The 12,823-nt window shown below is 37.5% G+C and overlaps 1 protein-coding gene across 1 annotated transcript in view; it reads right to left on the bottom strand.

Annotated features, from left to right (window-relative positions):
• ADAMTS16 (ADAM metallopeptidase with thrombospondin type 1 motif 16) overlaps positions 1-12,823 on the bottom strand; it is a 156,343-nt gene that overhangs the window by 87,709 nt on the left and 55,811 nt on the right. The window contains exon 8 of the mRNA XM_008052739.1: positions 10,273-10,426. Within this exon, the coding sequence (XP_008050930.1) occupies positions 10,273-10,426 (154 nt within the window). The remainder of the gene's footprint in view (positions 1-10,272; positions 10,427-12,823) is intronic.

Below are 12,823 nucleotides of genomic sequence, written 5' to 3' on the forward strand. Positions count from 1 at the left end.
CCAGTCTGGGCAACAGAGTAAGACTCCAACTCAAAAAAAAAAAAAAAAAGAAAAAGCAGTGCAATGAAGCACGTCAACATATTTCTGCTTGAAAGATGACATTTTGCTGTGTGGTAAACTCACTCTATGCTTCAGTGACGTACAAAGGTTTTCTGCATTGTGTGAGTCATCTCATGAAGAGTTTTATTTTGAATTATACCTTCATAAAACTAGTTCTTAAATCTTCCCCACAGATTTAACTATATATTTAGAAGTTCATGTCTTTATTAAAGACACAACCTCATGTTTTTCCTGCTTATATTTTCTTCACTATTAAACCAGTCTTTGGAAACCTGGAATGTTAACAAGTAAACGTGCATCGTTTTAATTCAGATACTAATTTCTTTTATTTTGAGCGACTCATAAATGTCTTGTATGGTTACAATCATGGTGCAATTTCACCTTCTTATGCAAATCCATCAGGATCTATGCTCTTAGGGTAGATGTGGCATGCTGGTGGTAAGTACTTTGCCAGGCTCATGCCTCTGTGAGCAGGTCACAAGCAGGGCCACTCTGACAGCTGCTTCTGTAAAGACCATTGCTGGAAACCTCAGGTTTCCTCTCCTTGAGGCAGGCTTTCTCTGCATTAATTCGCCTGGTGTGTCAGGGCCTCTATACTTGGCCAGAACAGCATTTAGAGATATGAGATATGAGGAACCCAAGTAATTCACGAAGGCAGGGGCTTGAGTGTCTGGAACTCCCTAAAGAGACAACTGCAGGGCTCCACTGACTTGCAGGGGGGTGACAACTTGATAGAATACCAGGATATAAATAAACTTCCATGAAACCAGAGCCCCGGACCAGGGCCTCAATGTCTGAGTGGCAGTATGGTGGATCAGAACCATACTGTCTAGGGCAAGGCATGGAGCAGACACTGGGTGGCTCCCAGAGACCTTCTGGATGGATGTGGCGTAGAGACCTACTGCTCAGGACATTGAGCCTGCAGACTTAAATGGATGAATAGATAAACATGAATGCAGAAGCTGCTGGTGTGGTCAGGTCAGCAGGGAGATGACTACCGTGGTCTAGTAGAGGGTTTGAGATTCCCAAGTAGGAGGCAGATCCAGTGTGGATTGCACAGACAGGACCCCAGAATTCTCACGTGGGCACGAGGATGATAACATCCCATCATCTACTTGTCCTGGGTTAAATGAAGGGGTTACAAGCAACATGTCCTGCTCAGGGCCTGGTGCCTTGGAAGGTACATTTCCGTTCCCACTTCAAGGGCTCAATGTGATTCCATCATGGCCTCAGTCTATGTCCGGAGTTCTATTCTGTGGGTGCTGTGGCCTTAGAGATGAGGGTCTTAATCTATGGGGCTGTTTTTAAGACTATCTGAGACAATACATGGGAAATGGTGTTTTAAAATGTTGATTATTTTGCTACAGTCATCATCAGGACCTGATCTAGTGCTTGCTATCTAACTGGTTTTTCTGTGCAAGTTGAACATGTGCTTGTTTGTTCCTGTGAAAACCAGTGATAGAACAATTAGGACAGTTTTAGTATAAGATAAAACTAATAATTATCAATGAATTACGATAATAAAAAAAAAATCTAAGATAGCCTGTGAGGACCATGATACGACAGGAGAATGCTAGATTCAGACTGCCATTCAGAGTCATTTCAGGATATTCTTGCATTTTAGTTGTTGGGGAATATTGTTGCAGAATAAAGAAGTACGAATGAGAGACACTTTTAGGGCATGAGCTTTCAACTTTTTAAAGTACAAATCCCTTAAATATAGGAGACTGGTGATAGTTCGCCACTAAAGCATGTGGCTCTCTAATTCAGCCTATGCCCTGGCTCATGCCAACTGTGTATTTTAGACTAATCTTGGAACTCGTTCAATTCTCAATTCCTGTCCTCAAAGCAGGAATAAATCATAGAGTTAGGAGAATCCTAAAATATCATATAACCCATGTTAGTGTTTTCCAACATATCAAAAAGCATTTAAGACCTTAGTACCTCATAGATGTAACTGTCTTCTATTTAACAAACATGACCCTCTGTCCCAGACAAATAAAAATTCCAATATCTCAGAGAATTAGATGATAACATAAAAATGCCACATGTCCTCACTCATCTGTGGGAACTAAAAAAAAAAATATCTCATTGCAGTAAAGAGAAAAATAATGGTTAACAGATGCTGGGAAGGGTAGTGTGTAGAGAAGATTAGGGAAAGGTGGGTTAATGGGTACAAAAATACCGTTAGAAGGAATGAGATCTAGTGTTTGGAAGCACAATAGGGTGATTATAGTTAACAATGATTTATTTTATATTGCAAAATCACCGGAAGAGTGGAAATAAATAAACGCTTTAGGTGGTGAATACCTCAATTACCCTGATTTGATCATTATACTTTACATGCTGGTATCAAAATATCACATGTACCACATAAATATGTACAACTATTATGTATCCATAAAAATTAAGAGCAAAAAGTTAAAGAAAGAAAATTAAACCACAACTGAACAGCCAAAAAATCAGTTGCTCCCATCACTTTTCTGATACTTTTGACTTATCTGCTAATTTCTGGACATAATGTACAATAATCATAATAAATGATTATTGTTGTAGGTTGTTATATCCTGAGTGAAACTACAGAGTCCTCTTGAAACAAAGATCTTATTAAATCATGGTTCTAGGGTTCAGGGATTTGGAATGTAAGACTCACTGGGTGTAGGGGGAACTTCCAACTTAACAACAGTTCCCAGGATACGAGGTGATCAAATTTCAAAGTAATCCTGGCAGTTTATATTTCAGACTGCAAGGTCAGGCCACCAAGTAATGTTGACAATGCAGAAAAGGTACTTGATAGAGACAAACTGTAATAACGAATGCGTAACTTGGGCAGAAAAGAGTCAAAATCTTTGTAGAGCGTTTACTCTTGCTTTTATCTTTGCAGTTAAGGAACACTGTGTTTAAAGAAGGCTCTCGCTTACGATTCTAGCCCATAATTTAAGGGGTGTGTTCACAAAGACCAATTTCAATAATAATGACTTGGTTAAGTTTCAGTAATAATGACTTGGTTAAGTTTAACACCCCAGATAAAACCAGCATTTTCAGACGACAGGGTTGAAAATGTTTTGTGACATTACATTATTGTGATTAATATACTTCCAAATTAAGTTCCTAGAACTCTTTGTATTAGACTCTCCAACAGTATAAACTAAGCATGCATTACAAATGAAGTTACAATTAGATACACAATGCATTATAATTATTTATTTTTCAAGCAATGGGTTGCTTTTATCACAAATTCATATTACCGCTTTACATACATGGACAGAAAAAGCCATCACCATGTATGTGAATTTACATGCAAGTATGTAAACATACATACACAGACACCAAATAGATATTCATCTATGTAAAAGAACTATTCACATATATTTACATTATATATTAACTTTTTCAAACTAAATACTATAAAGTGGTTAAAAGATAATCACCCCTTTCTAAAATATCATCCATTTATCTATCACCCAGATTAGCAAATTTTTATTGAGTGATTCTAATGTATCTGGTGATAGTCTAGGAATTAAATACTTTTTTGTCATAGTAGTTTATTGTTTTACATCCTCCCGTTAGAAAACTTTTGATCTTTACATTTCATTCTAACAAGATAGATCCTTTTAAATAAAAATTTAGCAGGAATTCATTTAAGAAATTAAAATTTATAGTTTAACATCTGAGATATTCCAATCTACATGGAAAATTAAGCATTATACCTTGTATGCTTTGTTTACACCTTGTATGCGCTGATTGCCACGCCATATCTAATTTGGAGAGTTGGTATATTAGAAATTCTGGTCACATAAAGACAATTTAATTTTTAAAAGTACAGAATGCTTGTGTTCAAGAAAAATTTTACATCATAAGGAATGAGCTGACATTTTCTGATTTTAATATATGAAGGTTTTGTATAATTTCAAAAGATACTTCTTCCACTATAATCACTATGAGGAAACTGGTATCAATTTCACTTTTTTGCAAAACAAACAACACAAAAACCCCAGAAATATAAAACTATATGAGTCACATATATAGACCAATTGTTTTAGACCTTGACAACAGGCAAAACAGTGCTCTGATGCTCGAGAGAAGGGGTGCATGTAAGCTGAGTGCCATATTTGCCCAGGCCTCTTCCTGGGAACCCTTTGCAGACATTGCTGTAGTGAAGGGGGGGAACGAGGGGATCCCAGAAAGATGGCAACAGTCTCTCTGATTGAGGCATGCAGGGATCAGAGTTGAGGTCTGTTCAAGTAGCTAGAACCTGTGGAGTGGGACCAGAAAGGAAAAGTTGCACTGAGTTGGAGGCCCCAGATGTCTTTCTTAGGATTTCCTGCAAGTCCTATTCTAAGGGGTGAGCAGCTGACACACAGGATGACATTCCAAGTGGCCTAGCAGAGGACCACAGCTGCAGGTTGAAAACTGATAAGGGCTAAAAGACAGAGGTTGCAGAGAGCTGGGAGGCACTGGATTTTTGGCTCACGTGAGAGTGAGGAGACCTCAGTGAGCCTCCTGGGCATTCAGTGAAGAGCCCAGAAGTCCATCCCTGACGGCTAAGAATCTTAGAGCAGGGATCCCAAACTCCTGAGCCATGAACCAATGACAATACTATTAGGAACTGGGTCGCACAGAAGGAGATGAGTGGCAGGAAAGTGAGAGAAGCTTCATCTGTATTTACAGCTACTCCCCAACTGCTCGCATTACTGCCTGAGCACTGTCTCCTGTCATATCAGTGGGGGTAATAGATTCTCATAGGAACGTGAACCCTATTGTGAACCGTGCACGTGAGAGATCCAGGCTGTGCGCTCCTTATGAGAATCGAATACCTGATAAGCTGAGGTGGAGCTGAGGCAGTGATGCTAGTGCTGGAAAGTGGATGTAAATGCAGATTAACATGAGCAGTGAGGTGTGACTGCACAGAGACCATCATCAACCAATGGCTTGCAGACTCATGTCAAGATGGTAATTTCATGATAATAATCACTTCATTACATATTACAAAATAATAATAACAGAAATAAAGTGCACAATAAAAGTAATGCACTTGAAACATCCCGAAACCAGCCCCTCCTTCCAAGCAGCTCCTGGTCAGAGAAGAACAGTCTTTCATAAAAGTGATCTCTGGGGCCAAAAAGATTGGGGACTGCTGCACTAACCCAAACTGTAAACCTAACCCTAAACCTAACCCTAACCCCAACTCTAACCCCTAACCCCTAACCCTAACCCTAACCCCCCAACCCTAATCCTAACCCTAACCCTAACTCCACAGGGCCCAGAAAAACTTAAAACAGATGAGCCCCATCAAAGAATAAAACAGCCGGGCTCGGTGGCTCAGCCTGTAATCCCGCGCCTTTGGGAGGCTGAGGTGAGTGAATTGCCTGAACTCGTGGGTTTGAGACCCGCCTGGGCAAATTGGCGAGACCTCATCTCTACAATAAGTCAAAAAATCAGCCGGGCGTGGTAGCGCATGCCTGTAATTCCGACTACTTGGAAGGCTGAGGCGGAGGGATCGCTGGAGCCCAGCAGGTCGAGGCTGCGGTGGCCGGGAGCGGCCACTGCACTCCATTCTGGGCGACAGAATGAGACTCCAACTCAAAAAAAAAAAAACTAAAACAAACAAACAAACAAGAATAAAACAAAGCCTCCAGGGACCAAAATAATTCACCTAATATTGGGATAACACAGTATAAATATATGTAACATAAAATAATATAAATGTACTCTAAAAAAAAGTGGATGTAATAAGTGAACATCTGCAAAATGCAGCAGAGAAAGATAAACCATGAAAAACAAACAAAAAAATTCAAATGAAAACTCTGTAATGGAAGCGTACAATAACCTAAATGTACGTTTCACAGAATTGTCTAAACAAATGTTTAGAAATGGTAGAAGGGAGATGCAAATAATGGCCAACTTTTTAATGGAAACAATTGAGTCCTGAAAAGAGAAAAAAATTATATATCTAAAGTGTATAAAGAATGAAAGAACCCAGAAAAAATCGTTCAGATGTCTATATTCAGAAAATAGTCTTCAAAATTGAGGGTGAATTAATAAAATTTTCAGGTAAAGAAAACTTCAGATAATTTGTGGCTAGCAGATATGTGCTATACGAAATGCTAAAGGAAGTTCTTCAGGTTCTAGGAAAATGATACCAATTTGAAATTGAAATCTATTGAAAAACAGATACTAAACAGTAAATGTGTGAGTAAATGTAAAAGATGGTCTTATTTTTGTCTTATTTCATTTCAAAGCAAATGACTTTTAGAACAAAAATGATAACATTGCATTATGTGGCTTGTAATACGATAGTAGCACAGCATTAATTCTATAGAGGATCTAAGCTAAGGATGTGTGTTGCAATCTCTAGAGCAACCACTACAAATTGCTATAGGATGTATGGCTAAACAGTAAGTAAAGGTAAATAACACATATTTTAAAAAGTAGTTTAACCCAAGAGAAGATAAGAAAAAAGGGAACAGAGGAACAAAACAGAAATGGAATGAAGAGAAAACACATCACAAAGTGGTAGATTTAAACCTACTGCATCAATTGTTACATTCAATATTCATAGGTCAAACATTCTGGTGAAAGGTCAGAGACTGTTCAACTGACCAAAGAAGCAATATCAAATAAAAGAGTGTTTACAGCAGACACATTTTTTGCAAAACATAAATAAACAAAGTAAAAGGATGGAAGAAGATATCACACAAGTGCATTCCCAAATAAGCTGACATGTCTACTAATATCAGGTGATATAGAATTCAAGAGAAGAAATGTTACCAAAATGAGCGAGGATATCTCATAAGGAAAGAGTCAGAAAACATATAACTATCCTAAATGTGTCTGCACCTAATTGTAAAGTATCAAAATGCACAAAGTAAAAACTAATAGAACTAAAGTGAAAAAAAAAACACAATAATTCACCCATCTTTGTGAAAATGGCACAAGTAAACAATATCATGGATGATGCCAAATATGTAAGCTATATCATCAGATAAGAACATAGGTATTTCTTGAACACTATGCCCAACGACTGCAGAATTCACAATCATTTCAAATGTCCATGGAATGCTCACCAAGAAAGACCATATACTAAGCCATGAAATATGTTTCAATACATTTCCAAAGTGTGTATCGAGTATAGCCTATGAAATTTTTAACTAAAAATTAACTAAATAATTAACCAAAATTAATGTTATCCAGAAAATAAATTATTTTAAAATTAAATGATATATTTTCAATAATACATGGGTTAAAGAAGTAATCACTAGATAAAGTAGAAAATATTTTATGCATCATAATATTAAAACTCAACAAGAAAAAATCTTCAGAATACAACTAATATTGCGCTTAGAAGGAAATTTATAGCTTTAAATATAGCTAAATTGTTTTATCAAGTAAAGAAGAAAGTGTTAAAGACAAGGTCCCAGTTTCTACTCTAAAAAGCAAGAAAATGAAAAAGCATATTAAGTTAGGGAATACAATAAAGAGAAAATAAAACTTGATGAAATAAAAAAAACCCACAAAAATCACAAAGCCAAATATTGGTGTGTTTGAAAGGATTAATTAATGCAATGAACTTCTAACTAGACTGATCAAGGAAAAAGGGTGAAAAAGTATATTATTATTATTAGGAATGAGAGAGGATATACCATTATAGATCTTACAATAATTAAAGAGATAGATTTTGGGAGGCTGAGGTGAGTGGATTGCCTGAGCCCGCGGGTTCGAGACCCGCCTGGGCAGCGAGACCTCATCTCTACAATAAATCAAAAATCAGCCGGGCGTGGTAGCGCGTGTCTGTAATTCTGGCTACTTGGAAAGCTGAGGCGGCAGGATCGCTGGAGCCCAGCAGATCAAGGCTGCGGTGGCCGGGAGCGGCCACTGCACTCCAGTCTGGGTGACAGAGTGAGACTCCAATTCAAAAAAAAAAAAAAAAAAAGAAAAATTCATTTTAAAAAACTATTTTTTTTGTCACTTTTGATAACTTCTTTACTTTTTCCCAATGAATTAGATTAGTATAGTGAGGACTTTCTTCTGAATAACCCTAAATTTGTTCATGTAGTTGAATCAGTACTTACCAAAACCTTCCCACAAACAGACCTCATTGGTGAAGTCTAATAAACAGTTAAGGAAGAAACAATACCAACCGTTTGCAAACTCTTCAAGAAAACAGAGTAGGGTACACTCTCAACCCATTCCATTAAAAACACAGATGCAAAATCCTGAGCAAATATTCACAAATAAAATCAGCAAATTGCAAAAATGAGCAATAGATTATGACCAAGGGGGTTTATCCAAGGAAAACATGCTGCCTTAACATTAAAAGCCAAACGGTCACAAAGATGCAAATAATGGACACTGGGGCCACTAATAAAGGGGGGATGGGTAGGAAGGTTAGGGTTCAGAAACTATCTGGGGCACAGTGTTGACTATCTAGGAATGGACCACCTGAGACTCAATCCCCACCACGACGCAATATGTTCATGTAGCAAATATGTATGTGTGCCCCTGAATCTAAAATAAAAAAAATAGTAAAAAAAAAGAAAAAAAGCCAACGGGGGAAAATAAACGAATCAATACAATTCACACCGCATTAACAGAATATAGGAGGAAACAATATAACCACATCAACAGACGTTAGAAAAGTTTGTCATCAACACAATTTTGAGATTAAAATCTCTCAATAAACTAGGATTAGTAGTGAATTTACTCAATCTGATAAAGGGCATAAGTATAAAAACCAACCACTAACATCACACTTAATGGTGAAATATTACAGATGGACTTTTAACACATGGAACAAGGCAATCGTGAAGTTCAGGGATAGGCAAAGCTCAAAAATGTTGATAGAATCAGAACAATGGCTGCTAACTGGGGCGGCGGGAGGGTGGAATGGAGGGGGCACCGGAAACTTTCTGGCTTTGTGGAAATCAGCCCCATCTCGACTGGGATGCTGGCAACATGGGGGAATACAATTGTTAAAATTCAAACTGTACACTTGAAATGAATGCATTTCCCTGCATGGAAATATTTCTTCAGTGATGACAAGACACCCTGCATTCAATTTACTGTTGCCTCTGTTTCCCAAGTGGCACATGGTCCATGGTTGCAAAACAAACTCCTATGGAAGTATAATCTAGGAGATCCCATCTTTGAGAAGACATGAGTTTCATGTTTCTTTCCCTAACAAGCAGAAAAGCAACTCCACTCCCCCCGCCACACACACATAAGCGTGCGCACGCGTACACACACACACACACACACACACACACACACACACACACACACACGCATCTTAGGGAATTCACTATCTTCTGACCACAGGAAAAGCTGTATTGGGAAGATATGCTGATGCTGACTAATTTATTATTCTTGCTCCAAGATGAGATGACCCAGCAAGGAGATAAGAATCCAGCTCTGGCACATGGCTGTAATTGACCTTTGGGGAAAGCTCTTGAATTTAGAAGAAACAAGATTATAACTTTAGATTTAAGTTGGGAGTATTCCCAATGTGGAAGTTTCCAGAGGACTATATATTTTTTGGTCTACTTTCCTCTTGATTTCATTATAAACTAAAATAAAGGAAACTTCAAAAATGGTTACATTCACTTAATTTATGGGTTGCTTTTCTTGTGGTCCAATCGAGCAAGTTCCTAAATCATGGTTTTCCTGGTCTAGTAAGAGCATATGTGTCTGTGTTATATGAGAAATTCATGTTAGAAATCACTGTTGAAATCCCTTGTGTCAACAGGGTAGATATCGCTGTCTAAGAGAAACTACCCTATACATACCTTATTTGGGGGAATTTATTAATCAGAAGCCCTACACAGGCTGCTGCTTTAAAGTAAATTATTCCTATATTGGGAGGGAAGAGGGAGTCCTTGTTTTCTTAATATCATCCCCCCCTAAATGCAGAGTATTAATTTGGCAACTCACACTGACTAAAAGTTATTACCGAGCTCCCACATGATAAATCAGAAAGATGTGACCCAAAAAGCAAGTCAGTTCTCCAATGAAAAGTGATCCCCACAACAATATCTACCATCATCTTCTTTGCCAGCAAAACATGTGTTTCCTGTTATATAGGACCAGCCCTAACATGCAGAATTTGACATTTGGTAGGTACCCAATAAATGCGGAATACATCAACGTCAGTTACACTAAATAAAACAGTTTTATGAATCATACTGCATTGAGTATTTGCCAATAATCACTTGCCTTTTTAAAGTCCAGTGTGCAGAGCTTGGCTTTTTCTCCAAACTGCCACTTGCACTGAGTGTGTGCATCATACAACTCTCCAGGCAGCTTCTCAGGGTACTTGTATTCCTTCACAGGTTTTGGCTGGTCAGCAAGGCATGTAGCCTGAGCAGTGCTGAAGTAAGAAGGAGATGAGTGACTAATGACAACACGGAGTCCACAAAGGGTGCACAACCCCTTCTGCCTTTTGTGTTCCTCGCGCGATTTTACAACATATAGAAAGAGATCTTTTTTTGTCCTGGCGTCCAATATAACATTTATCTCACGTATACTTAAATACAGGAATCCCATTTTCTAAAATCATTCATAACACATTGGACCTTTACCAGGAAGGCAATTTGTTCTTCATTAGATTTCTCTAACTTATGAGAGAAAGTGAAATGGAAGAAATACACCCAAATGTTCAATGAGAGAAGTGCCTGTTATAGGCACCTTCTGTGCACACTTCTTGCCAGAAACAACTGAAAGATGAAAATGGGCATTGTAAGAGTAGAACACAATCAGTCTCTGTCAAAGGTTGGAATCTTCTTTATTTCATTTTTCTTTTTTCATTCTTTTTCTTTCCTAGACTGAGAAATAGCTGTACCTTGTCTTCCAGCTTCCAGTGAGTTTTCATGGAACAACAAATTTCCACCAACAATGCTCTATATGCGGGCTAATTTCTGATGACCCCAAATCAAGAAGAAAATTAACTTTGCTGAAATTAATTAGTAGATGGTTAAAGACCAACTAATGGTCTTTTCCTCCACAAATAGAATATTTTACTCCCTAGTGGGAATATTCTTTGGTATAATTAATGAATTTAGAGGAAAGTATTTAAACATGTATGTGTTTGTAAATTCTTCCTATAAATTTCAGTAGCCTCCCTCCAAAAAAATCCCCAAACCAAAAACCTATAATCATACCGAATGGAACAATGGCAGATCATCCCCCAAACTTTGCTTGCAGGGATGGTCTACCTTGATTCAAAGGTTTCTGACTGGTCTCCCTGGGACCTCAGCCCCAGTTTCCACTGACATGGGGCTCGGAATCTGTGCATAAAAAGCAACAAGTAGCCTAGATGGGATTCTCTGTGAAGTCTACCAAACATTTAGGGAAGAAATTATACCAATTCTCTACAATCTCTTATAGACGATGAGAGCAAAGGAACTACTCCCTGAATCATTTAATGAGGCCAACATTACCCTAACACCAAAACCAGGCTTTACAAGAAAATAAAGCTTTTCTTATCTCTCAGAACACACACGCAAAAATATTCAACAAAATATGAGAAATTTGAATCCAACAACCCATAAAAATCATTGTATGCCATGACCAGGTGGAATTCATCCTAGTTATGCAAGGCTTGCTCAGCATTCAAAAGTCATTTAATGTAATCCATTATATCAGTAGACTAAATTTTAAAAAACGATTCTACCAATAGATGAAGAAAAATCATTTGGTAAGATTTAGCACTCATTCATGATAAAAATTCCTGGTGAACTAGGGGTAGAGGGAAGCTCCCTCAACTTGATAAAGAACATCCTCCAAAAAAAATCTACAGCTAACATCATAATTAACAGTGAGAAACTTAAAGCCTTCCCACTAAAATCAGGAGAAACAGCAATAAAGACTCCTCTCTCCACTTCTTTTTTAACTGGAAATTCCAGCTACTGGAAAAAGCAGGAAAAGGAAATAAAAGGCATACAGATTGGGATATAATAAATAAAACCATCTCTGTATGCAGATGACATTAGAAATTTGAAAAAAATAAAAAAAACTCCTAGAGTTATAGCAAAGTTACAGCATAAAAGGTTATAGCAAAGTTACAGCATAAAAGTTATAGCAAAGTTACAGCAAAGTTACAACATAAAAGGTTAATGTGCAAAAAATCCATTACTTTTTTATATACCAGCAATAAACAAGTAGAATGTATTTAAAATTCTAATTTTTAAAAGTGCACAAGAGATCTGAACAGATGCTTTACCAAAAACTTTAGTCAAGAGACCATAAACCATATAAAAGGTATTCCATTCACTTAGCAACCATATTGATATCCACTACACACCCTCTAGATGGCTAGAATGAAAAATACCAACATGACTAAGTATTGGCAAGGTATTGAAGCCATTTGAATGTTTCATAGCTGCTTCTGGGAATGTAACTTTACATGGACACTTAGAAAAGCTGTTTGGTAGTGTCTGCTGAAACTGTGTATAAATATTTATGACCCTAAAATTCCACTCTTAAGTCTACTCCGAGGTATCTATGTAAATCAGGGTAATATTCACTGTAACAATCCTTATAAGAGCCCCATATGGGAAACTCAAATTAGATCACCAATGGAATGAATGAATAATTCATAGTACATTCATAAAACAATATAAGTAAACCAATGTTCTTTTTCTATGCAACAACAAGAATGAATCTCATAATCATAAAAGAGTAAATAACTCATGATTCCAACCTACAGTGTTCCATGCTGGAGAAGGGTTACCTTTTGGTAACCCTTTGCAGAAGGGATTTCTGAGGT

Source organism: Carlito syrichta, unplaced genomic scaffold (assembly GCF_000164805.1).
Source record: "Carlito syrichta isolate Samal-C Ts95f unplaced genomic scaffold, Tarsius_syrichta-2.0.1 Scaffold287411, whole genome shotgun sequence".
NCBI classification, from domain to species: Eukaryota; Metazoa; Chordata; class Mammalia; order Primates; family Tarsiidae; genus Carlito; species Carlito syrichta.